This window comes from Syngnathus acus, chromosome 14 (genome assembly GCF_901709675.1).
Source record: "Syngnathus acus chromosome 14, fSynAcu1.2, whole genome shotgun sequence".
In the NCBI taxonomy this organism is placed as follows: Eukaryota; Metazoa; Chordata; class Actinopteri; order Syngnathiformes; family Syngnathidae; genus Syngnathus; species Syngnathus acus.
In genome coordinates this window covers 3,760,547-3,785,500 of record NC_051099.1, presented here as the reverse complement: position 1 = coordinate 3,785,500, position 24,954 = coordinate 3,760,547, and the positions used below count along the sequence as shown (strand labels likewise).

The 24,954-nt window shown below is 39.6% G+C and overlaps 4 protein-coding genes and 1 long non-coding RNA gene across 7 annotated transcripts in view; 3 read left to right on the top strand and 2 right to left on the bottom strand.

Moving 5' to 3' along the window:
* The first annotated feature begins 144 nt into the window (after positions 1 to 144).
* Positions 145 to 14,595, top strand: LOC119133709 (enkurin-like). Of its 2 annotated transcripts, XM_037269804.1 has the most exons (7): positions 145 to 426; positions 522 to 571; positions 2,979 to 3,033; positions 13,037 to 13,143; positions 13,211 to 13,431; positions 13,500 to 13,646; positions 14,029 to 14,595. In XM_037269804.1, the coding sequence occupies exons 3-7, from the start codon at positions 2,999 to 3,001 to the stop codon at positions 14,194 to 14,196; spliced, it is 678 nt and encodes a 225-aa protein (XP_037125699.1). In that variant the 5' UTR covers positions 145 to 426; positions 522 to 571; positions 2,979 to 2,998; the 3' UTR covers positions 14,197 to 14,595. The 2 variants fall into 2 exon arrangements, with proteins under 2 accessions (XP_037125699.1, XP_037125700.1); XM_037269805.1 differs by lacking the exons at positions 145 to 426; positions 522 to 571; positions 2,979 to 3,033 and adding an exon at positions 12,492 to 12,551.
* LOC119133713 overlaps positions 14,085 to 24,954 on the bottom strand; it is a 15,851-nt gene continuing 4,981 nt past the window's right edge. The window contains exons 2-3 of the long non-coding RNA XR_005100182.1: positions 14,203 to 14,207; positions 14,085 to 14,095 (exon numbers count right to left, since the gene is read on the bottom strand). This is a non-coding gene — a long non-coding RNA (uncharacterized LOC119133713). The remainder of the gene's footprint in view (positions 14,096 to 14,202; positions 14,208 to 24,954) is intronic.
* LOC119133708 (enkurin-like) lies at positions 15,424 to 17,598 on the top strand. Its single transcript, XM_037269803.1, has 5 exons — positions 15,424 to 15,976; positions 16,092 to 16,234; positions 16,350 to 16,564; positions 16,716 to 16,862; positions 16,954 to 17,598. The coding sequence occupies exons 1-5, from the start codon at positions 15,900 to 15,902 to the stop codon at positions 17,122 to 17,124; spliced, it is 753 nt and encodes a 250-aa protein (XP_037125698.1). The 5' UTR covers positions 15,424 to 15,899; the 3' UTR covers positions 17,125 to 17,598.
* On the top strand, positions 17,811 to 21,832 carry gusb (glucuronidase, beta). 2 transcript variants are annotated; one of them, XM_037269801.1, is made up of 13 exons: positions 17,811 to 18,071; positions 18,404 to 18,589; positions 18,665 to 18,846; positions 18,973 to 19,115; positions 19,298 to 19,485; positions 19,563 to 19,715; positions 19,805 to 19,983; positions 20,042 to 20,188; positions 20,562 to 20,646; positions 20,730 to 20,906; positions 20,981 to 21,116; positions 21,296 to 21,466; positions 21,531 to 21,832. In XM_037269801.1, exons 1-12 carry the CDS (start codon positions 17,811 to 17,813, stop codon positions 21,448 to 21,450), a joined length of 1,992 nt encoding a protein of 663 aa, XP_037125696.1. In that variant the 3' UTR covers positions 21,451 to 21,466; positions 21,531 to 21,832. The 2 variants fall into 2 exon arrangements, with proteins under 2 accessions (XP_037125696.1, XP_037125695.1); XM_037269800.1 differs by having other exon boundaries at positions 21,296 to 21,832.
* Positions 23,864 to 24,954, bottom strand: part of vkorc1l1 (vitamin K epoxide reductase complex, subunit 1-like 1) — a 3,186-nt gene continuing 2,095 nt past the window's right edge. The window contains exon 3 of the mRNA XM_037269807.1: positions 23,864 to 24,645. Coding sequence (XP_037125702.1) covers positions 24,422 to 24,645 — 224 coding nt within the window. The 3' untranslated portion in view covers positions 23,864 to 24,421. The remainder of the gene's footprint in view (positions 24,646 to 24,954) is intronic.

The window sequence follows — 24,954 nt, the reverse complement described above, 5'->3', positions numbered from 1 at the left end:
CAAAATTCTCACATATGGTTTTTGATGGGGAAAAAATGTTTACATCTTTACTATACTATGTAGTATGCGAGTACTGAGTACTTGGCCGATCCGTTTGTGTGACGTCACATAATCACATGGGCTACACAGCCAATCGGATTCATGAGACGGTGATAATAGTTTTGCTTCACGCAGGTGACAAGCCGTAGATTTATTCTGTTTTATTTCCGTGACTTCTTTTCCTTTTGCCTGATTTACGGTTCATATAAAATTCCGTGTATTATGTAGGAGGCTTCTCCAGCACACAAACCCACTAATAAGTTTTTAGTTACGTATGGCGAGTGGGCCAGCTTCTGTCGAATTATTGTCACCTGCTTGACAAACAAAATGTCTATTCTCAAAAACGTAAAACATGAAAATGATACCTCCAACCTGGAAGATAGTTATGTGAGTACTGAATTCCACAAACTTCGCTAATTTTCTTAGTTGGGCATACTATATTTAGTCATGTTAATTGTTTTTGTGCCCATATTCTTCTCTAGGTTTTGCAGTTCGGCCAAAAGACTCAACATCTGGACAGCCATCTTGTAATGTATGCATTTTTGACTATGAAACGTTTGTTAAACCAGACAAAATGAAAACAACATATATGCTCAGAAAGATACCACACAATGTAGACCAGAGTTCTGTCAAGTATTGTCATTGTTAAAAATAAATAGGAAAGTATAGATTAGATTTTCATGACATTAATTTAAATGTGGAGATTTTGTAATGAAATATCGAAAGCAAACTCATTTTTTCCTTCTGAATATTCTTCCAGTATGTCATACAGCGGACAACCACAAATCACGCAAACTGCATTTTGTTTCCTAAAAACTCCTTTCAAGTTATTAATTGTGTTGCCTTTCCCCTCTGTTGATATATTCCACTACGAAGAAATCAAAAGGCTCTTTTGTGATGCAAAAAAACGCAGGAAGACGTCAGCCTCTTCGGGATGCACGTGCAGATGTTGAGGAAAAGACAAAAAGTTGAAGGAAAGCTTCCTGTTCATTCATTCCCTGTTAAGACTTCTCAACAGTTAGTTATCGGGAAAGACTGGGAATCAAAGCGGAGGATGTTTAATGTCTGGCTTAAGCTACAATAACGGCACGACAGCGCTCGTCCATGTCCCCTTAACGTTTCCCTAACGTTCGTGACAAAGGATGGCTTTCTCTTTGGAGAAAACAGAGGCACCTTCCTTTTTCCTATCCAAACAAAGCCCTTCATCGACTCATAAATATGTCCCTATTTCCTTCCGAGTTCATCAAGAGGATCATTTCATAAAAGTTGGGGAAAAAAAACCTCTTACTGCGAGATATTCTGCATGTAAAGCGCTCAACCTTTCTAAACTTATTTAAAATGACCCCACGTAAGAAGGAAAGAAGAAAGTTGGGTGACGTGGAGAACCCCACGGAGGAGTCTGCCTAGAATGACTAATGCCTGGCCGCCAGCTCTCCACAGCAGATAACATCAGTTTACATACGACTCTATAAAAAATGACCACCAAGAGTGTACGGCAACTTGAAGCCCTCTGATCTCACAGGCCGGAACAATGGCTTGAAAAAGACTTTTCAAAAGGCCAGTTCCCTCTTTCATGGACTCTTGAGCATCAATGGCAGAATAGGTCAAAGGTTGATGAGGTCATTCTGAACACAACGGACTCGTAATTTGGTTGCAGTGGTCATACGATCACCGAGTGTATTTTGAGCGCTATCATTGTTCCTTTTTTTACACCTGTCATGGAATAAGAGACGCAGGAATGTTCTAAATATTCTAAACAGTTTGATGATCGCAGTTGTAAACCACATCAAAATATTACCATAATAAAAAAAAAAAAATCTTGAGAGAGACAGGTAACAGGAGCAGAAAGTTAAGCGAGCCACTCCACCATTAGAGACTCTCTTCAATATTAATGATTGGTGAAATTGCATTTGGAAAGTTTGAAAGAGTAAAAAGCCTTTCTGACATGCAAAAAGAGAGAAATTGAAGTTTGCTCACTTGTAAAGGAATGAATTCTCCAATTTTTGGACTTGAAATATCCTTGTTTAAATGTTAATGTATTTATACTGTGCCTTTTCTTCAGAATGTGTGTCATTTTTGCTTTTATGACTTCACTTAGAACTTGCTTGAAAGTCAGTGGTGTGACTACAGACTTACTTGCCACTTCCACATGAAATTTGACTCAGTGTGTATTGCTGAAAGTGTATGACTTTGCTTTGCCTGTTGACAATTGTGACTTGTGACAGTGTGACGTAGTACGCGGCATTGTCAGAGACGTGACCTGACGATATGATTCAGCACACGCCAGCTGCTATCATATCACTACTGTATGTTTGCACTTTATTAAATAAGAGATTGTGTCATTTGCCAGATATTACAAAAGTTGGCACAAAGGTGACTCGTTCGTTTTGTTTCTATAAAAAAAAAACACTTGAATCAAATAAGCGTATGTCTCTAAATAAACACCTTATTTTGTAATAAGTTATCTATATTGAATTTTCTGCAATATTTAAATTTATTAAGATGCATCTGTATGAAGTTTTTTTTTTTTTAATGTATCATATAATCTAATAATATGACTAACTACAACTATAAAGTTCCCCCATGTCAATAAATGTTAAGAATAAGATTTACGTAGCAGCACTCCCAAATACAAACACGGACAAGTTGTTCTTCTCTGATTTGTTTGGTTTGGAGTGCATTGTTCTACAGGCCAGCAAGGGCTGAGGGGTCAGTGTTTGCATTGTGATTTCCAAAAACCAAAATGTATTGTCCTCAACATGATGTCGGATGTTTAGAATTGCAAAAAAAAAAAGATATCGTGTTTACATTATATTGTGAGGAATTCAGTTTTCTTTTTGGATTTGGTCAACGGGATCTGACCTGTCCTGACCGTTGGGACTCACATGACGGTTCATATTTTCATTGCCCTAATCAGATTTTAAAATGTGTCTCCACAGGGACAGAGTGCTCGCCTTCGATGATGTCATCACTTCTCCGTCCTCTAATTGGATGGTAAGAGCAAAACTTTACAGCCAATTTCAATGAGCCCAAAAAATGTCTGTAGACATTAACAGTTTTGAATGAATTTAATTGTAATGTTTAATTTATTTAATTCGTCAACAATCTTGCTCAAAGGAAACAAATCAGTGTTAAACCGACCAGTCAATGAGTTGATTGTAGTAAGTGAAGTTAAAAAAAAAAACGTTTATTAGGGAATTGCATTCAGCAGATTTAGTCTTCTGCATAATTTTTCCACATTCTAAGCTCTGCTTCCACAATTAGAAGCAAACAGCCCACAGTCACACATACACAGACACACACACACACACACACACACACTGGTGTGATGATGAGAGGCAATGTGCAAAGCCTTTCGTTGCAAAGCTCTGGGTCCTCCCCTGGTTGTCATGGTAACAAAATCCAGTCGAACATGAGGTGGAATGAGAGCTGGCTTACTTGCATGAGACAAATATGTGTTGTAAGGAGATTCTCTACTTTTCAAAAGTGTCTCCTCTTTAATCTGCCCTTCCTCATATTATCAAGCAATGCTCTGGTGTCTGCAGGTTAGTCAAGTCCTCTTTCTGAAATCCTTCCAAAACAGGAAGGTACAAAGGAGCAGCTTCCATCGACTTTATTTTTTATTTTTTTATTTGATTCTGTTAATTGCATCTCAGCAGGTTATCGCTTCCATTGGGTTGATATAGATATCTATATATAATAGTCATAATCGTCTACACACACGCATTGCAGCACTGTGCGGTGGTGGAGACAGCCATCCTCTCAAATGTCGGCTTTAGCTTCATTCAGCTGTTTTCCTGCGCCGGGGGGCTTTTTTTTTCTCCTGCAGTTGAATTTGTGCTGATTTTGAAGCTCCAAAAAACACCCGGCCACAAAACCTTGCTTGTTCAGGGTTTTTTTATCCTTTAAAAGCTATAGTAAGGAAAATTGGGTTCATTGCGCCTCGACGCCCCGAAGTGACGAAATCAGCAGTACCTTTTGTACATTAGTGATGTTAAAATGAATCCTTACTGTTACTTTACAAGAGTTTTGTCAAAGGGTTGATCCAATACTCAATGTGACAAAGCCCACTCAGCACTAATTGCTCCGTCCTTGTCCTCTAATGGTCGAAGCGAGTGATGATGCTGCACAAACAGCATCCTTTGTCAGCATCAAAACAGCTGCAAGGATGCGTACGCAACAAACCTTTTGAAATTTAAGTTGAGCTATTTCACTAAATGTCTGAAGTTTTGCTTTTTTTTTTTTTTTAAATTTGGCTCACAGCAAAAAAAATAAGGATTTACACCACACTTTCTAAACTGCACAGAAAGACGCAAAAACAAACGTTTGCAAAATTAATGAGACTTTCATTTACGTTTTAGCCAACCATCTATTCATAGCCAGAATATATCAAGAAGTCACATGTCCTTCACTCTTAGTACACGTACACAAAAAGATTGCATCAAAAAGCGCATTTCATGTATTTTCCTCCCTGTTATCACTTTTGTGAGTAATATTTGTCATTCCCACGGCCCTGCATGCATTTTTGGAAACATGTTTGGATTTTCTTCCCCCACCAGATGAGCGACTCCCAAAACATAAGCCCCATAGATTATTAATATTTATCATTTACACATCCTGCCTTCAATTATTCTCCACAAAGGGATGAGATTTTGTCTCTAACTGAAAAAAAAAAAATGGGGCAGTGTTTATTTGGGCAAATGGGGTGTTACTCAATGAGGCATTATTCAAACCTCACAAAGAACCTTTTTTTTTTTTTTTTAAATATTTGACGCTGCCTTGAACTGGATGGTGAACTTCTATTTGACTACAATCCCTTCGGTACATCGCCTTGATGGTGTCGCGGGGGACTTTTATGCGGCACACAGACGCAAGGCATCTTATTATCTTTTATTGCCGCCATAAATGGAACTCTAATGAGATTCGAAATGCCTGTGAGCCGGTGCACTATATATCGGGGGGGGGGGGGGTTCATTTAGGAAGATGGCAACAATGACAATTTCGAGGACTGACAAGCGCTGGAAAATAATAGTTGACATTAATGCGAGACGTTACTAAGACTCGGTGCACTTTTGTCCTTTAGTCACCGCTGACGTAACAATGTCTCACCATGTGTTAGTTGCGAAACCTAACTTTGCACTACTCGATGGAAAAAATGGACACGCGTATCGGAATGTTTGTGTGCGTGTGTGTCGACTGTCATGGTCCAGTTTAGGGAGGTTACAATATAAATTTAGCTTCAGAGGATGCTAGTAGAGAGGGAAGATGACCAGAATTTGACCAGTCTCCTAAATCAGACTGTCGACGTGTGTTTCCCAACCTTACTTGAGCCATTTTACATCAGAGAAATCTCATGGCAGAGTGCCAAACAAAAATGAATATGAATAGTGACATCTAATCGTTTTGAATCTAGTCCTATTTAATTGAACACACAGCTAATTTTCAGCACCCATGATTAGCGAAGCCACATTTTTAGATATGCAACTTTTCTTCATGGAATTCCATCCTAAAAAACAAATGTCCAATATTGATAATACAAAAAGAAAGAATGCACAATTGGACTGATACTCCAAAATGTTTGTCTTTCTATTTGAAGACAAAACACCATTCATAGAAGTTGACATCAAGGTGAGATTTATCATTTTGGTGCTCACCCAAGATTGTGTTCCTTTTGCAAATGTTTGTTTTGCTGTAGACAGAGAATGCAGGACTGTCGTGTCAGCCCTCGAGCCTCGACCCCATTGTGTGAGCAGGGAGCGGGTCACCTTCTTCCTCGGATAACATACTGTAGGTGACGAGGCTGCTGTCTATAGGAGGGACAGTGACATCACATACAGTCGGGAGGGAGGATGTCCGATAGACACCCAGAATCTTGCTTGTTTTCAGCTTGGGGGGAAGCTGACGTGTTGGAGAACAGGAGATAAGGAAAACAATACATCATTGGGCTGATTTCATATTTTTTAATAACATTAGTATAAATATGGGAAACCTGACTGACAGCCGAGTGTAATTAAAGTTTTTGGCCAAGTACAGATGTTTCACCCCGGTGTGTTTATTGTAGCTGGTCTGTGCGCAGAACGTTCTCACCATTGCCACAGATCGCACAAAGGTGACCACATCCCGGTCATCTATAAGTAAGCTGACGTCCTTGCTGGGACATGGTGGCCACAAAAATACGATACAACTGTCAACAAATTTGTCTTTATAAAGATAATTGTCAGTTTTGATTGACACTCTCAGAAAGGTATTATTATTTTTATTATTATTTATTAATATTCTAATATTATTCTATATTATCGTTTATTGATTGACTTATTTTTAAAATGTTATACGTATTGTGCATGCCTCCGTTTTTTATCCCTATAGAGTTGACCCGGTTTGTTGGCGATATACGTACGTACATTTCCTACCATGTTCAAGGTGAAGACAAACAATGTTGTCTTGTCAGATAAGAGCAGTTTATCACACTCTAGGACGGGACGGTCCATTTTAGGGAACACCACCGATTGCAGTATCTTCAGGTCAAATGTTCTAGTGATAGTTTGTCTTCGGTACTGTACATCTCCCTGCATGATACGTAGAGCGGGATTCTTTCATTTGAGGGGTAATTGCCAGGAAAGCATAGTGCGAAACTCACCTCCAGACTTTCCCAGAAGGTCATCAGGTGACTAATCTTACCAGTGATTCTTCTATTTGATATTGTAAAGTGGACGCTTGGCTGTCTGAAAACACAGGAAAAGAGTCGAGATGTAGCTTGTATGGCGCAGCCTCCCCAAATGACCAAAAGGAAGAGGTAGAGACGTTGTGTCCACTCTGGGACAATGGGAACAAACCTGTGTCGCGTCACGGCACAACCATTCATTGCACGCTGCCGTTGGGAGGATAAAGGTCATGCCAGGTCGGCTGTGAGGTGAGGCGCTCTCGGCACCCGACATGCCCGGCCGTGTGGCGCATTGTGCTGGTGCCTCCACTGATAAAAATCACAGAGCTCATCAAGTTGCTCTCATTAACTTGCTGCTGGCACGAGAAATGAAATCAAATCCCTAGGGTAATGTCAAGAACAATATAAAACATAGCTTGTTCGTAAAGGAACTGATTTACATCGTGCATGAAAGATAGGATGACGTACAATCCATCGCTTGCCTTACTTTTCTGACGTCAGCCATGGGCCCAGTTCTAGGAATAGTGTGCGTTTGACCTCATTTAAATCATTTTATAGAGACGAGCAACAATGGAAAAAGCGCTGCATCCTCTACGAGGTGTGTCTTAAAAGAATGTGGACTGAAAGGTAAACATCGTTTACCTGAGAAGACCTCCGAAAAATAGAAGCCAAACTAATAAAATAAAAAGTGTTTATCCGAGTTAGAGAATGGCTTGGCTCGTGCCCAAGCTCTCGAGAGTTCTTTGGAAATCTTTGTACCACTTGTTCACATTGCTGTCACGGGTGACAATCTTTCTTTACCCTACCGTGAATGTTTTTGGAAGATAGGGGGGAGTCCGAATATCGCCGCAGATGGGCACTTTGGAAAATGAATGGATGGACGGACATCAAACGCAATGCGCTTAATTTCCGATTGATACGTCGTCACCATGACGTATTTCCCATCGGGGCTAAGATGTTTACCAGATATTGTCCTGAGGCTCGTGACGTCTATTTCAACTTAAATTCAAGTTTGAGACATTCACATTTTGCTCAACAAAAGAATTTGGGTGTGTTTGTTCGTGTGTGCGTTCACAACAAAACAATGACAAGACTCGGCACACATCCTCTGTGTTTGTGTCGCTACAGACTTTCTCCCGCCATGTCGCCTGTGACTCAAGCTCCTGCTCAAGCAGGAAGAGGAAGCCACATATTGGACCGTGTCTTGAAGTCACTCGTGCGCCTCTTAACAATACGTCATGGCACAATATGAATAGGTCCAATGAGACAGCGCTGGGGAAATATTTCAGATTTATCGTCTTCTCCCTGCTTGTAAATGGGTCACATTGGGGAATGCGAGCGGAGAGATGTGTTGGCTAGCTTAAGCTGCGGACAGTGGGAACGCTGGTTTATTTTGTCAGCTGAAGACCCCCAAGGCGATGACCCACACTAGGAGAACAGACCTCCTGTCGGTTCAAACTGAACAGCCTGTCCTCAAAGAGATCTTACGTAGTAGATGACCGAGCTGGGGTTAAAAAAACCCATGGAATTGACTTGTAATGAACAACTAAATCAAGTTACCGTATTTTCCAAACTGTAAGGAGCACCTTCAATGAATGGCCCGTTTTAAAACTTTGTCCTTTATATAAGGCGCACCGGATTATAAGGCGCACCATTAATGCATCATGTCAGAGTTTTAATCCAAATCAAATCATTCTCCATTTTATCTTTTTGATTTCAACTTCAGACGCAACAAATTACTTTATAATCACAAAATAATGATCCATAGTCTTTTTGATTCATGATTCATAGTCTTCAGCGGGACACTTATGATTGATTTCATGACACAATGCTTTGGGCCAGTTGAAATTTAGGAATTTGGTCCATATATAAGGCGCACTGTCGGCTTTTGACATTTTTTTAAGTTTTTTGGTGCTCCTTATAGTCCGGAAAATACGGTAATTGCAGTGTTCCAGTACAAAAAAAATATAATCAATAGTACGGTGTGACCGCCATTTTCCATCCACTCATCCTGTTTTAGGTCATGAAGACCTTGAGACTTTCACAGCACACTTTGAGCAAAATTGGTCGCCAGCCAGTCTCATTTGATTTCAAAAATATGACATTTTGGTAGATATAGTGCTCTTGCCTTCCAGTCAAGAGGTCTTGGACTTGAATCTTGGCACCGGCTTTCCTGTTCCTGTGTGGAGTTTCCTGCGTGGGCTTTTCCCGGTATGCTCGCTCCCTTCCACATTCCAATAGCATGCCTGCTAACTTAATTGAAATTTTCCATAGGTGTATAGGGAGTGGGAATGGTCTTTCCGTCTACGTGCCCTGCAGTTGACTGGTAACCAGGGAGGCCATTTGGTTGTTGTGGTTACCTCCGTTAGGTTCATCGATGAATACCGCCACGAGTCGTGTGGCGCTCCAAATTGCAGGTGATGAAATGTGATTCTATGGGCAGATAGTGACCGTCGTGGAGTCACACAACTGTGTCCCTTATTTATTGTCCTGCATTTCTTCTCCCAGCCCCCCCCCCCCCCCCCCCCCCCCGTTAGCCTTCAGTGACTATATGACCTTACATGTGAGGCGTATATTTAGAATGTGTAGCCGAGAGAGAGCATTGCGTGGGACTAACAGCCGCAAATGCATATTTATGAGCGGAGTGTGTTGATGCACCTGTACACGTTCAGACACACACATGGGTGTCACGCCCTGCAGAGGAAACTCCAGCTCGTAGAAGCGACTCTGCGTGATGCTTCGCTGATGCATTTTTCATTTCACTCCTTTCAAACTCGTCTTTTATGGTGGTCAGAGTGCCTTTCGCTAACTCTGTGCTGAACGAGCTCCATGAAATGAAAGTGAGCTATTTTAAGTTCACCTTTGCATGTGTTGCATTGTTTTTTGGCAAGGCTGGTAGTAGGCGAGAGAAGACTCAGCAGGGGGAAGCCCTCATCTTTTCCAGCTCATCGGGGTTGCACGCATTAATTGTTCGCACATTCATTATTCACCTCCCACAGATAATGAATTATTCAATGCTGGTATTTCCACACGAGAACAGTGAGGGGAAGATATGAGGGAATGCCGTTTGTCTGAAGTCTGTTCTCTTTGTTATTGAATAACGTTAGGATGATTTCAAATGGGACTCTATTCCACATTCTGCGTCAAAACAAGCAAAGTGGGATGAAATATGGAGCAGTTGAGATGAATCCGGCTCTCGATCAGTCTTGGCAGAGACGCGGTGGCATAGTGGGGCACAGTGGGACTTCGCAAACGGCTTCCACTCAGTCGTGCATGCGCCCACACAATCTGTCGTAATATTGCATCACCTTGGTGTAGCTATACCCGATCGTTTTTCTTTTCCAAACCTCAGGAGGGAGATCATTTATGTCAGGAAATTACACATTTTCATATTTATTGCCACACTGGAATGCTTGTGTGTTGATGTGACTTACCTGAAATGAAAAGCCAACTTCCTGCATTCCTACCTACCCTAGTAACACATTTACGCAATCCTTCTTAATGTTCAACTAATCTAATACGAGCTAATATTAGACGTCGTTAGGTTGACTGCCAACTGTGTGACCGAGTACGGGCTCATTATTTCCTAAATGGGTGACAATGTGACTTTCAAAATAGGCTCATGATTTTATTGCTTTTGAATTTGCATGTTTCCAACTCACACGTGATTATAATGTGGGAAAGCCAAAGCAGCAATACCACTAGTACTTTTTGATCCATCAAATGTCCCCCAAAAGCAATGACAGATTATTTTAAAGACCTGTATATCAAAATATAGCGATTTATCTTCAAATTGCATGAAGTTAATGACAATTTTCTAGTCTTATATTTAAATTTCAAATGAACGGTGAAAGCAAAGACAAAAAGGAGGAACATTTTTTTCGACAATTTTTTGTTTTTAAAGTAAGCTGTAATTGGTTTTCATTTTTTGAAAAGCATTTTCATTTTTATTTACAGAAATTTGTTCTTTTTTTTTTTTATCTTTATCAGTTGAAACGTGTAAAACTTCCCACTTGTGTATGTCTTCCTGTTTCTCTATTTATCCAAGTTCATTGTCAAGTTGTCTATGCCTGCAAACTGATTTTTTATTTTTTTTTCCCCCCCTTGGCATCTTCCCAGCTGTCTTGTTTTGTCACAGTGGAAGTGTGAGTTAGTCTCCAGGTTTTGTTCACTTTGTGTCTTATTAGTTGTCATGTTGCCCGTTTCATTTGACTCACTTTCCTGTGCTTAAGGGTTATTTTAACTTTACAACATTTCCTTTCCTGGAACTTTGCTTTGTTTTATTTTTTTATTGACTTGAATCTTTTTTTTTTTACTGTGAAAAAATTAAAAACCTAAGCTCTCAACTACAGTAACACTTAACAAAAAAAAAAAAAAAAGTGCAAATTTAATGATGTGATAAGTGAAAATTGAATGTAAAAAATTAAAACCTTAAATATAAACGTAGCTAAATTTGACTGTAGCCATGACTTGTCCATCAAATTTGGTATTTTTTAATCCTGGACAGTTCTACATGCAACAATCTTTGCATCGTTGAACACATGGGAATCTAATTAAAAGTGCCCAAAATAGTCCTTTTATTTTGGACCCTTTGAAATTATTCAGTGGGAAACTGACATGGAAGTCTCTTAGCACAGGAAATGAAAAGAGGAGCAACCATTAACCTTGCATTAATGTCAGCAAGATGTCAGTAGCATGAATTGTTTGGATGAGATTGTCCCTGTATAAAACACAAACTGATTTACTGGAGGCTCTATAAATTGAATTCCACCATCCAATGCCAGAAAGTCCGACTTCAACTTACTTGAATGTTCCACTCCCCGGGTTTGATTATATTTGAGTTTGGAATAGTTTAGCCAATATTCCAATAAAAACACATTTTAACGTCATTGTGTTCATTTAGCAGAGGAAACAAACTCTTCAAGGAGGGAATTGCAAACAAAACGTCAGGCATGAATCTGAAAGTAGAGTAAGCATGAACTCAAAGTACACTAAGAGGTAAATCTCACTATTCACTTGGGTCAGTTTCAAGACGTTTGTCATGTGTCATTCAAACATGCATCACATAGCAGACCAAAAAAAAAAAAGTCTATTTTCAGAAACATTTTAATGAATACTAAGAGTTGAGAACATTGCCCTTTGACCTTACCACGCGGGACAAATAAGGCAGTGTAGTAGGGCTACATTACTGTACATTGACTAAAGTGATGGCTGCTTTAGCTTTGTATTTGGCGCCACCTAGTGTCAAGTAATTGTTACAATACGAATGCATTGAGCAGGTATTTCAGGGAGACTCAAAAGGAGAAGTAACTTTATAATTAAAATTGCATTATTATGTCTCCATTATAGCAAAAACAATACTAAGTAGCCTCACTTTACGCGGTTTGTTTTGAAATTACAAACTACGAGGCATGTTTCATATTCCATACTTACAGTGATTATGACGTCACTACACATGGTACCGGCAAATCGTATTAATTTAACACAAAATTGGGACATGGAAGGAAAATCGATATTTTTTAGAAAAGCTCATTAAACTTATTGGAATAAAATTGAAATGGAATTCTTTTTAACAACCGCGGGATGTCGCTGACACGTTCGTTGAGTGGGATTTCTTTCATACACAGTGAAGCACGATGACGTCATGCGGTTGGCTACTACAGGATTTGAACGCGTAAACATCGACGCGCCTTAATACACAGACACAACAACTGCATCATCAATTTATTATTTTTATTTTTTTGCAGGCTGCGTTGCTCAACGGTATTTGGATCGGATCTATCCGAATCTATCCACAGGACACAGTTCTTAATTTTATTCAAAGTAATGTGATCATGGATAAGCCAAAGAGGTAATTTAGAGGGGGGGGAATTATTCATTGCTGATTTTTAACGACCAAATGATATAAATGAGCTACTTTTTGTATGCTCATGAATTTTTTTTCCTGATATTTTGTTTTGTGTGTACAGTATGTGTGTTCCTTTCTTTGTTTTTAACACTTACGAAAGCAACATACTCATTTTAGTATTTCTGTGTGAGTTTTATATGCAACACTTTTTAATAGAATTAATTAACAACACTTTAATAGAATTAATTAATAGATTTTGGGGGGGGGCTGAACACATGGGCTCACTGCTTTTGTATTTAAATAGTTAATATATAATAAATATTTTTTTCAATATTTTTTAGGGTGGTACTTGGTGTCAAATGTTTGAGTGTACCGTATTTTGATGATTGTGCTAAGCAATGACCAATATTGAATAGATTACTAAGTTTAATAACTACACAAAGAGCTTAGCAATATCAAATAATGAATTTATTTTGCTCATTTTTCAGGTACGTGTCCAGCTCAAGGCAAAACAACATAACAACAACAGTAATCGAGCTGCAGCATCCGGCAAACTACCTGACCAAGTTCTCCCTTCAATCAAAGTTGCCTGATAGTGAGTCTTCTAAAACGCTATTCATTGCATTGCTGTGCATCTTACGAATATAAACTTTGTTTTCCAGACAAACTACATGTCCGCAATGTTTATTGTACCACTGCTACAAAGAAGCCAATGTTGTCTGCGGGGTCATTTCTGCTTCCTACTGGCCTCCCTGCAAAAAAGATGTTTACAGCCGTGCCAAAGTCGTCCAAGCCGCCATTTTGTGTTGTTGACAACAACATGGGGCACAGGGAGTTCCTAAATAAACTCTCAGGACTTGTGCCTGTATACATAAGGAAAAAGGTATTGATTCTATAGAGAGATTCTATAATTGTTTTAGAGGTTAATGTTTGTTTTTTTTTATGTGGCAGGATTATGGAGAGGTACCCAAATATCTTCTACGCCGCAGACCAAAGCCCCCAAAGTCTCCACAGGAAAAGAGTGTTATCGAGGTGGCGAAACCAGAGGAACCAGATATCGAAAAGCTTACAGAAGAGGACTTTCGTGAAATCATTGAGGTAATTCATCACAAAGCTGCAAACTGCACCGTGACACCAATTTCAATCGACAACAGGTGGCAGTACAGGATAAAATGTCAACCCTTCGAGATGGATTTATTTTTCTCACACATTTTTATATTATATTCAAAATAACAGATTTATTGTTTATATTTTTCAAAACTTTTCGACTTCATTTATGATTACCAATAAAGCAAAAAACATTGATGGAGCCCACAATGGGTTGCGGCCGTGCTGGAGCCAATCCCAGCTACATATAAAGCTATATTTATTTCAACTATTACTTTAAATGTGGCACAAAGACACAAACCCACAGATAGCAAAATATATATATATATATATTTATTTTGAGTTATTAACCAGTAATATTTTCCCCCTCAAGTACCTGAAAAAGAGACTTCAAAAGCTGAACAAGGCCTACATGCTTCTTCCATTAGTCATAGACACGCCTTGGTTGAAGAACCGTAAGTTGCGAATGGAGGCTGATATGAATCAGGTGGAGACTGACATTGAACTCATTGAAACTTTGGTGTCCAACAAGAGCACATGAACCCACGCCGTCTGTCTTCACCAAAGCAAGCACACCAAAGTCTGCCGGACGCAGACTCTGCTTTGCATCTCTTTGAATATGATGAAAGATTGCAGTCATGACATATTTTATTTTTATGTTAGAACTTCTATTCAAATGTGCTGTTTATGTGTATACATATATTTTTTTAATCTGTTCAAATGTGCTGCGTGTGTTTGTATGTGTATGTAAGTATATATGTATACTTCAAAATGAACGGTACAAGGCAGAGTTGACTGGAAGCAAAGGGCCACTCAGTAAATTTAAGCAGGATGTGATTGCAGTATAAAAAGCTTTAAGTCAATCATGTTTACTGTGCTATTTTAATCAGGCAGACCACAGTTTTCAAGTTGGAATAGCTTTTCTGATCCTGCATGATCATTCCACAATATGTTTGGCCTAACAATGCTTACTTGCATTTTCCATTGCCGCTCGCTAAACTCGCCTTCCTTGTATGTCCAGTGTTTACATGTTATGTTCTGTCTCTTTGGTGAAAATGCCAACATGTATGACATATGGTTGCGCCAATAAATCGAACATATCGATTTATTTTTTTAAAGCCAGTCTCTGCATCATGTCTGAACCATCAACAAAGGGTCCTAGCCTAAATCTAGCACTGATAAGATATAGTCATATTTTTATATATATTAAATATAATATTGTACCTCTGTTGAGGTGAGAGCCACCATCGCTCTCCTGCATTCCACCTTGACTGCATTGTGGGCTCTTCAACAATGTTTTGCTTTATTGGTAATCATGAATGAAGTGCTTAAGCCATAAACAAATACACACAACCGTAAATGTTTATTTAAATTAATTCAGGATGTTTTGCTGACCAGAAGGGGATGACTGGGGAGAAGAAGGCAGGGGTGGTTTCTCCATGGTTCTTTTTCAGCACAACAGCAAATGTTTGTTGTTTTGTTACTTGCTGGTTCACATTTGAGGGACACAAGATCACAATTGAATTACGTACCATTTTAATCTAACCTAGTCTGTTACTTATGTACTGTGCTCATACTTTATGTCCTTTGGTTGAGAATGACTATAATTTGGTACGTTTTAAATCCTTACTATATAAGGCCGTTTAAAAAGCCTTAATATACAATGGCATTTAAGGGAAAAAAAAAAAACTTTACCATACATGGTCTTTTTTTTTCTTTCTTTTTTTTATATTGAGAAAGCCTTACTGTATTTCCCCAGTAAAATCATAAAAATTCTCATCATTTAAAAAAAACGTGAAAAATATAGAATGTGCCATTGCTCTTGAGTTATTCTGTCCCTGGAAGTGGAGAAGTTCATCTTTCTCCCAGGGGAAAAAACGTAATTTTCCAGCAGGTCTGAAGACAAGGCAAGTTTCACTCCCAAACTGAGCACACAGGCAACTTCTTGTCACGTGACTCGAATGTGACGCTCGAGTGTAAACAAAGTACGTGGTGACGTCAGGTGACCGAACGATGCGTTCACTGGACGGTGACGTGTCGAACAAGAGAAAATATGGCCTTTTTACAGAGTCACCAAAAATGACGTCATCATCGGTAATGTGTCCGTGAGCTTTTTACATGTGACATTAGTGAGTCATGCATTATTCAGGCGATTTTGGATCGGAACCCGTGACACTCAGCTGACACAGACCGACACCTTCAATACTGGCTAGCAATTAGCTTATCTGGTCCAATTCAGAAAAAATGGCTGGAGAGTTTTACCCTCTTGAGTCCATTCATAATTTTATTGAGAAAACTGTTATCATCGAGAAGCCAGAAAGGTAATATCAACCGGTGGCATTGACAAAAATAAATTACTCATAGAAAATCACTTTATTTTAGAATTAATGAGTTAAATGTTTTAGCAAATTTAAAAAAATGATGTTATTTCCAAAGGTATGTGTCAAAGTTCCGGCCAACAGTTCTTGAGGAGAGGAAGCCAACAAATTATATGAAAACGATGGGCCCAAACAAATTGGAGGTGCCCATCCCAACCAATTACCTGAAAAAGCATTCCAAAGAACCCAAACTACCAGAGAGTGAGTTTTTTTTAGTCCATATTATATTCTTGTTTTTAATTTAAACTTATCTCATCTCCCCAACCAACCTTTTATCGGCCAAGTTTGTGCTATTCACCTTAACTTTGTCTTCTAGTCAAACAGGTCAAGACTCATTACGTCTGTTCATTGAAGAAAACAGCCGTCCCTACAGGGCCGTTTCTACCACCCGTTAGTCCCACCCCTACAAAGAGGAAGACCACCACACCAAAAGGACCCAAACAGCCCCCATGCGTTGTTGACACAAACAAGGGACACAAGGAGTCCCATAATGTAAACTCAGGGCTTGTCCCTGTGTACATAAGGAAAAAGGTATTTTCCTGAGATACTTGAGAAAAAAAAAAGTTCATTCTATTGAGTGCATTTTATGGAAAGCAGCAAAATAGTGAGGTTTGGATATTTTTATACATATAAAACTTTAAAATCATCCACATTTGGACCTAATGTTTATTTGCTATTGCAGGATTATGGAGAAGTACCAAACTACCTAATGCGGCGTAAAGCAAAGCATCAACAGGCACTGGAAGAGTACAACATGAATCTGAAAAAGCAGGAGGAGCATGAAACCATGAAATACCTTTCTGACGTGGAATGTCAGGCCATCGTTGAGGTACACTGTCTGCTCAACACATCATTTTGTTGATCATACTGATCACCAGTTACAAACCCAAGTTTACCTTTTAAACCGGGTCTCTTTCCAGGAACTGAAGCAGAAATACAACGAGCTAAATGCCGAGTACCAGCGCCTCCCATTTATGATTGACACCCCGTCGATGAAGAATCGTAAGGTACGTCTCGAGGTGGAAATGAAGCAACTGGAGGATGATATTAAACTCCTTAATCGGTTGGACTCCATCTGCAAAAACAAGTAGCCCACAGATGTGCTAAAGAGGTGTCTTCCATCCGAGTCATCGACTGAACTCAACTAGTGGACAATTAAAAACGTGAGGTCATGTGGATGATTTGATTAGAGTAGTGGATGACCCGTGACGGGCAATTCCAACATTGTTGGGTTAGAATTAAACTCATTCACTGCCAGCTCTCCCAGTTACGATGCATACTTGCATAGCCATCAGGAGTGGTGAATGAGAAATGTATTTTGACATTCTGCTGGAAGGAAATGGACTTGAGCTAATTCCTCTTTTGGGGGATGTATTTTTGTTGTCATACAATTAAATATTGAAATTTCAAATGCACAAATGGATGAGTCTGTCCATGCTATTGACTTAACACCATTGGGTGCTTAAGTATTTAATGGCTGTGAATTGATGTTTTTTATTTTCATGTTAATTTAACCGAATGTTATGTGCAATGTTGTGCTATTATGCTACAGAATTGTTCTGCTAGTCTGCTCTGTTTTGATTGCAAAACAGTAATAAACAAATATTGCTCCATTTTTTTTCCTAAAACTACATGTTTCACCCAAGATCATTTGATTAATAATAATTGTTAGCTATGGATATCCATTTATTATTATTTGGGGAAGATATTTGGGTTTAATAAGCGGAACTAATGGCACGAGCCTGAAACTCTCGGTATACTTAAACTGTTACAACAAATGACGTCACATCCTGTCCAGTGGCTCCATGGAAGTTTGAAGATGTTTACGTTGGGAAGATCCAGATGGCTCTGGTACCTATGTCTCTGTTCGGTGTTGCCGGGCTCCTTCTGCCTGCTGGCCACGGGAATGCTCTTCCCCAGGGAGTCTTCATCTCGGGAGGTGAAAGACCTGAGCGGGCTGTGGAGCTTCAGAGCGGACAAGTCACCAAACAGGAATCAAGGCTTCGAGAAGGCTTGGTACAAAAGTCGCCTGGCTGAGGTGAGCGTCATTATTCTGCTGTTGATGAAGATCATGATAAATTTCTGAAATTGCAGTACTATGCTATAATAAGGCGTAAAAAATCATAATTAACATTTAAATAATCATTTATAATAAAGACCCAAACTTGACATGATCATGAAAAATCTCTGAAATTACAGCACAATGCTATAATAAGGCTTAAAAAAAATCATAATTCACATTTGAATAATAATTTCTAATAAAAATAAAAACGTGATGGCCACAAATGAATGCAACTTATGACATTGTAATTCTTTATTGACTTTGACCTCATTAGATTATATGTGTCTATCCATGTTGTCATGTGATAGACTGGACCCGTGATTGATATGGCTGTTCCCGCCAGCTTCAACGACATTACTCAAGACCCCAAACTACGAGATTTCATTGGCTGGGTATGGTACGAGCGAGAGGTGCTGGTGCCTTCCCGCTGGGTCACAGATGAAGGGACAAGAGTAGTTCTTCGAGTGGGAAGTGCTCATTATTATTCAGTGGTGGTAAGCATGAATACATCGTTTCTTTTTTTGTGCTTCACTGTTGAGGTGCGTCAATAATCTGTTATCATTTTCCAGTGGGTCAACGGGGTGGAAGTGACCCAACACAACGGTGGCCATCTTCCCTTTGAGGCAGAAATAGGCAGCGTGATCCGAGCGGACCCGAAAAGTCCCTGCAGGATCACCATCGCGGTCAACAACACACTAACTCTGGAGACTCTCCCTCCTGGGACCATCCAGTACTTCAATGACCCCACCAAGTAAGCACACTCAGACATTTTTTTTTTTTCCTCGGATGTGCCGACCTAACACAATCACTGTTAGCAGTTGAATAAAATTGCTGAAATAAATTTTCATCTTTACTTGGATATATAATTCCTCCACAGGTATCCTGATGGTTTTTTTGTGCAAAACACCAACTTTGATTTCTTCAACTATGCTGGGATTCACCGTCCTGTATTGCTGTACACTACCCCTAAAGTTTATATCGATGACATCACAGTGGTGACGGACTTCTTGGATAGCACAGGTATTTATTTTATTTTTTTTAAACTTCATTTTAACTTCTTCAGTAATAGCCATTTTTTTTACTGTAACTCTTGAAAAATATACACAATATTTTTCTGCATACTGTTCCTTTAAAGGAAGAAAAGAATATTTCATAACAATAATAATCACAATAGCTGTTCTGTGATGGATTCTCTGTTTCAGGTCTTGTCAAGTACAAGATATCAGTCCAAAATGCTGTTGAAGCCACCATAAAAGTCACTTTAATGGACAAAAACAGGCACTGTGTGGCTTCCTCCAGCGAGTCATCTGGAGTGCTCAAATTCACTGATGTCCAACTCTGGTGGCCATATTTGATGCATGACAATTCAGCTTACCTTTACTCTTTGGAGGTATGCCAATGTTAAGTCACTTTGCCAGCCAGCAAAATGATTTGTGTTATATATATATTTTTTAATTCCACATGAAGGTTCACTTGATGGCAGCAGATGAACGATCAACATATGAAGATATCTACACTCTACCAGTTGGCATCCGCACTGTCCATGTCACGAGCACCCAGTTCCTCATCAACAACAAGCCCTTCTATTTCCACGGGGTTAATAAGCATGAGGACTCTGACGTGAGTACCACTTGAGGACTCACACATTAGCACAACAGATTTTTTTCCGATTCAAAAATGTGGATTCTCTATTCCAATCTGTATTGTAGATTCGAGGTAAAGGTTTCGACTGGTCCCTGATTGTCAAAGACTTCAACTTATTAAAATGGTTGGGAGCCAACTCATTCCGCACCAGCCATTACCCCTACGCCGAGGAGATCCTGCAGATGTGCGATCGCCACGGCATCGTGGTCATAGACGAATGCCCGGGGGTCGGCATCAAAGACATGTAGGTACAAATTCGTTGTATCCATCATGTGGGAAATAAAACAGTTGCCCATTGACAGTCGGAGTTTTGGCAACACCTCCCTGGCCCATCATCTGGACGTAATGGATGAGCTTGTGCGGCGGGACAAGAACCATCCTTCTGTGGTCATGTGGTCAGTAGCCAATGAGCCAGCAGCAGAGATGCCTCCTGCTGAACTCTATTTCAAGTGAGTTTTCTATTTTCTGTTTGTTATTTTTCTAAATATGCCCTCCTTTGATTGGCTTCGAGACCGTAGACCAGGGCTGGGCAATTCCGGGTCCTCGAGGCCCGGTGTCCTGCATGCTTTCACCCTGTTGCAACACACCTGATTCAAATGGTCAGATAATAAGCAAGGTCTGCAGAAGCTGGATAGCAATCCTATAAGTGTGACGCCCAAAGGAGCAAAGAAGACGGGCGTGTTTGAGGAACAGCAGGAATTCCTTATGTTGTGGCCATTTGAATGTTTGCGTTGAAGTTTATGTAGCATACAAACTTGCATGTTAGTCCCGTGATTGTGTTGCATTTTCAAGGCTAAAATGTGAATTCAATTTGTTCCGCAGGACTTTGATAACCCATACTAAAGCTTTGGACGCGACCCGGCCTGTGACTTATATCACAGATAGTAACTATGCCAGAGACAGAGGGGTGAGTTTTATCATCTGACACATATTGGGAATCATTTTTTCGAGTCAATAGTTGCTTAATACGTATAATGAACCTGTGCCTAGGCACCCTATGTGGACGTAATCTGTGTGAACAGTTACTTCTCCTGGTACCACGATCCAGGCCACTTGGAAGTCATCCCAATCCAACTCAACACCCAGTTTGAGAACTGGTACGGAAAGTACCAGAAGCCCATCATCCAGAGTGAATATGGAGCAGACACGGTGCCAGGCCTTCACAGCGTGAGGAAGCCAAATGTGACTAACGTGTTGTCGCAAGCCCTCGGGTAAGATTTCTTTCTGTCTGCTCTCTGCAGGACCCGCCCATGATGTTTACTGAGGAGTACCAGAATGTGGTCCTGCAAAGCTACCACAACGTGTTCGACCAGAAGAGGAAGAAATATGTCGTCGGGGAACTCATCTGGAACTTTGCCGACTTCATGACGACACAAGGTACTGCAGAAGGCAACACAAGTGCAGGAGGATCGGCTCTCAACGCCGATATCAAATCAATTATTTATCTTTTTAAATACTGGCTTGTTATTGTAATTAACAAAATATTTTGTACAATAAAATCTGTGTACTTTTTTTTTTCCTTATTCCATTCTCTGAGCTTTGTGTGCGTTTTGCAGGAGTCACACGTGTGGTGGGCAACAAGAAAGGTGTCTTCAGCAGGCAAAGACAACCCAAAGCTGCGGCGTTCATCCTGAAGGAAAGATACTGGAAACTGGCAAATGAAACGGGGAAGATACCTTTTTGGACCAAATATCCTTGCGGACTCGGGTGAGCGCTATTCATTGCAAACATAGCGTAGCAGAAAAAAACTGTTCATAAAATGTGTTGAATCACCGGCAAACTTATGAATGCATAAATGATCAGAGGATGTTGTCAATTATGGGCATGGAAAGCTCTTTGAGATCTTTCTGTAATTAAGGGCTATATACTAAATAATTTCACTTGAGGCCAGGGGCAATCTTATTGTCAACAATGTGATCAGCCTTATGCTAGTGCTTTAAATTTCTGCAGTGATCATCATTTTTATATGATTTTTTTAAATGTGATTGCATAAGACAATGTTAAATTCAAGGAGTAAGAGCTGGATTAAAGTCTGATTTTATACATACTGATTCCACTTAATTTCAAAAGGTTATTGATGTTAAAATAGAAATAAAAAAAAAAAGACAGACCATGAATGAGTCAATCAGATTTTTCTGATTCATTATCCACAACCAAGACATTTTTCTAAGACATTCATGTAAGCCAAGGCCTACATAAAAAAAACTTTTTAGACAAGACAAATAACTTGATTTCAGAGGGAATGTTTTAATGGTTGTTCATTTCCACGTGACAGTGCCACAATTTTAAATGTTCTCAAGTCAGTCTCATCCAGTTTTCCCTTAATTGAAGTTTTAACACACCCTCCTGCAATTGGTTGTAACACTTTTCCAAGTAAGAAAATACAGCGTTTTAAAACACATTTGGCAATACAGAAGCAAACCCAGTAAGTTTTTTTCTCCAAAAAAAAAAAAAAAAGAAACTGACAGATTCCCAGCAATCCACCCATCAAGTTGTCTTTATGACTAAAACTATCCATGTTAACAGTCCATACAGCAAATTAAAATTAGGAACATTACAATTCTTTTGATGAAAGTGATTCCCTTGCAAACAAACGTCCCAAAGCTAGACAAAATGTGAACATTTAAAGGTGTAGCGAAATGGCCTTTTTGCTTGATTGGTCATTTTGGGGTGCCAATTTTGCCAAATTTTCAATTATCAGGGAGGCAAACAAAAGTGCCTGTTACATCAGTCATTTGAAAGGCTATCACTTGCCCATCTTTGGCTCAAGGCCTGGTGATCAAACAGAAGGCACTTAAGTTGACATTGGTGATGCAACTAACATGGCAGTTATCCTCAGTGCCTCACTCAAAAAAAGATAATAATGGAGAAGCACTGACCTGTTTTCCTCCTTTAAAAAAAAGAAAATCCCTTACAGTCCAATAGCTTAAACATCTGAATCCATGTTCATAGCTTGCTCACTAACTGTGATGTCAAATGAACTATTGTATACTTAAAAAAAAAAAAAAAAAAAATGGAGTGATCTCATGTTGACAGAAAATAATAGTGAGGAGGATTTGTACTGTGCACATAACATACAAATTGCATGCTTTTGGGGAATGATAGCCACTGAATTTCAAAACATTCCACTTTTGTTTTACATTGGTTTCATCCGGGGTAGTGTTTCCTTCAATGCATGGAAAGCATTACTTTTGTTTGAAGTTTGATCTTTTTTTATACAAATGACATTCCGCTTGAGGATGATGAGAACAGAAAAACCTTAGACAGCAACATGGGAAGATTGCAGTACACTCAATTAGTTATTTCAGGAAGCACATTACTGAAAAGGTAACCCATTGCTATCGTTTGACTTGAATAAATACAGTCCATCCATTTGACAAAAAGCAGCTCATAGCATGCTCTAAATTCCATTTTTTAAATTGGCTCGCTATAGTAGTGAAATCATCCTGTGGCCAACCCGTAGGTTGTAGAGTGGGACTGTACAAAGGAATCCTAAGGCCACACTCCGAAGTCGAAATGGGGAAAGAATCGAAAACTCACAATAGACAGGCTTGTGCTAGCATACTATAAATTTCATCAGCTTGATTGGTTTTCCAATTATTACTCGATTGAAAGTGTTCACCTGTCCGACTCGCTGGCCCTCATATGGCTTGCGTCGCTGTTTGAGGAGTTCCAACGACTGGTTTTGCTTCTGTTATTTGAGTCAACACAACATTCCTGGCAAATGTTTGTCCGGCAACTCAAGTGTAACTCCGCCGGGCAGCATCATCATCACTGGAAATTGACACTATATCACAGTGTAGCAGCCTCTGCTACCGCTTGAGACTCGAGAAGGGAGTAACACTCGACTGGTATGTTACATTACAAAAAAATGTGAGCCTAAAAAAAAATTAAATAAAGCCTCAGACCGTTGACAGGAAACTCAACAAGCAAAAGTAGTGGTCAAACGTGCCCCTGCTTTCAAAATAAATCGAATTATAATGCATTAGGCACGTACGTTTTTCAGCGGGGAACAGACCGTAACGGTGAAAAGAACCTTCTCGTTTTGTGTCTGCGGCTTCACATGGCCAGTGAGTTTCTTCACCTTTTTTTTTTTTTCCCACATTTGAAGTTACCCTCGTGTGTTTTTGTCAACCAATCTTGGTGGAAATATTGCTCAGCGGCTATGTACACAATTGGTAAAACAATCTATCTGACCCATCTGCACACACTTTGAGTGGTCCTTAAAAGAAAAAGCTTACTAAAAAGTGTAAACACGAAGGGACAAAACAAAACAATTCAGCATTTTTGTTTTGTGCCCTCCAAACTTGACATTTCAAGACTTATCTGCAAGCGCTGATTTTGGAATCCACCATTTTTGAGTGCATCTGCCGCGCTTGTCTCATAAGAGATCCTTCTTGTTTGAGAAGCGGAGAACCGCCCTCCGGACTTGCTTGCCTTGTTCTTGTGTGACGAGAAAGTTTAAACAATTTAAAACCACTTGAAAATAAAGTTGCTTCTGAATCCTTTTCGAGAAGTGTCAGGCCCAACATGTAGGTTAGATGTCTTCATTTTTTTTTGTGAACACAGCAGAATAAACATTAGGAAGCAAGGTCTCCTGGTGGCAAGTCAAATGTTCAGTCAGTCACATTTCTTGTTTGTTTGTGTCACTTTTTTTGTTTTGTTGCTGTGCTCACACAGCTTTAGTCCTGCTTGGGTTGGAGCTGCTTCCATTGGTCGTTCAAGTATACCAGTCGCTTGTAGTTGAGGGTGAAGAGAATGAAGTTCAGCGCATACGTGGTGATGCAGATGATGCACAAGTCCTTCAGGACAAAATAGAGAATGTAGCCCAAGTAGAGCGAGCCCATCACCGACAAAATGGATGTGGTCATCAGAATGACGGCAGCCACCGCACTAACGGTCATTCCTAGAGGAATGCAAACACACAAAAAAAAGATTCAAACAAAGTTTTTTTTTTAGGCTATATTAGCTAGCGTGAAAAGCTATTTCATATCCACTGAGCTTTTCCAAAACACATTCTGACAATAAATACAACATGAAGCGTGATTGTTAATGTGCAAAAAAATACGTTCTTGACTAACAGGAGCATCTTCCAAAACTGGAATAACGTTTAAAAAATATCTGTTGATGAATCATGTGAACGAGAGGCTATGTGAAGCTTTGTAAACAAAACAAACCTGGAGCACAAGTTAAAGATGGGAGTTTTTGCTCTTTG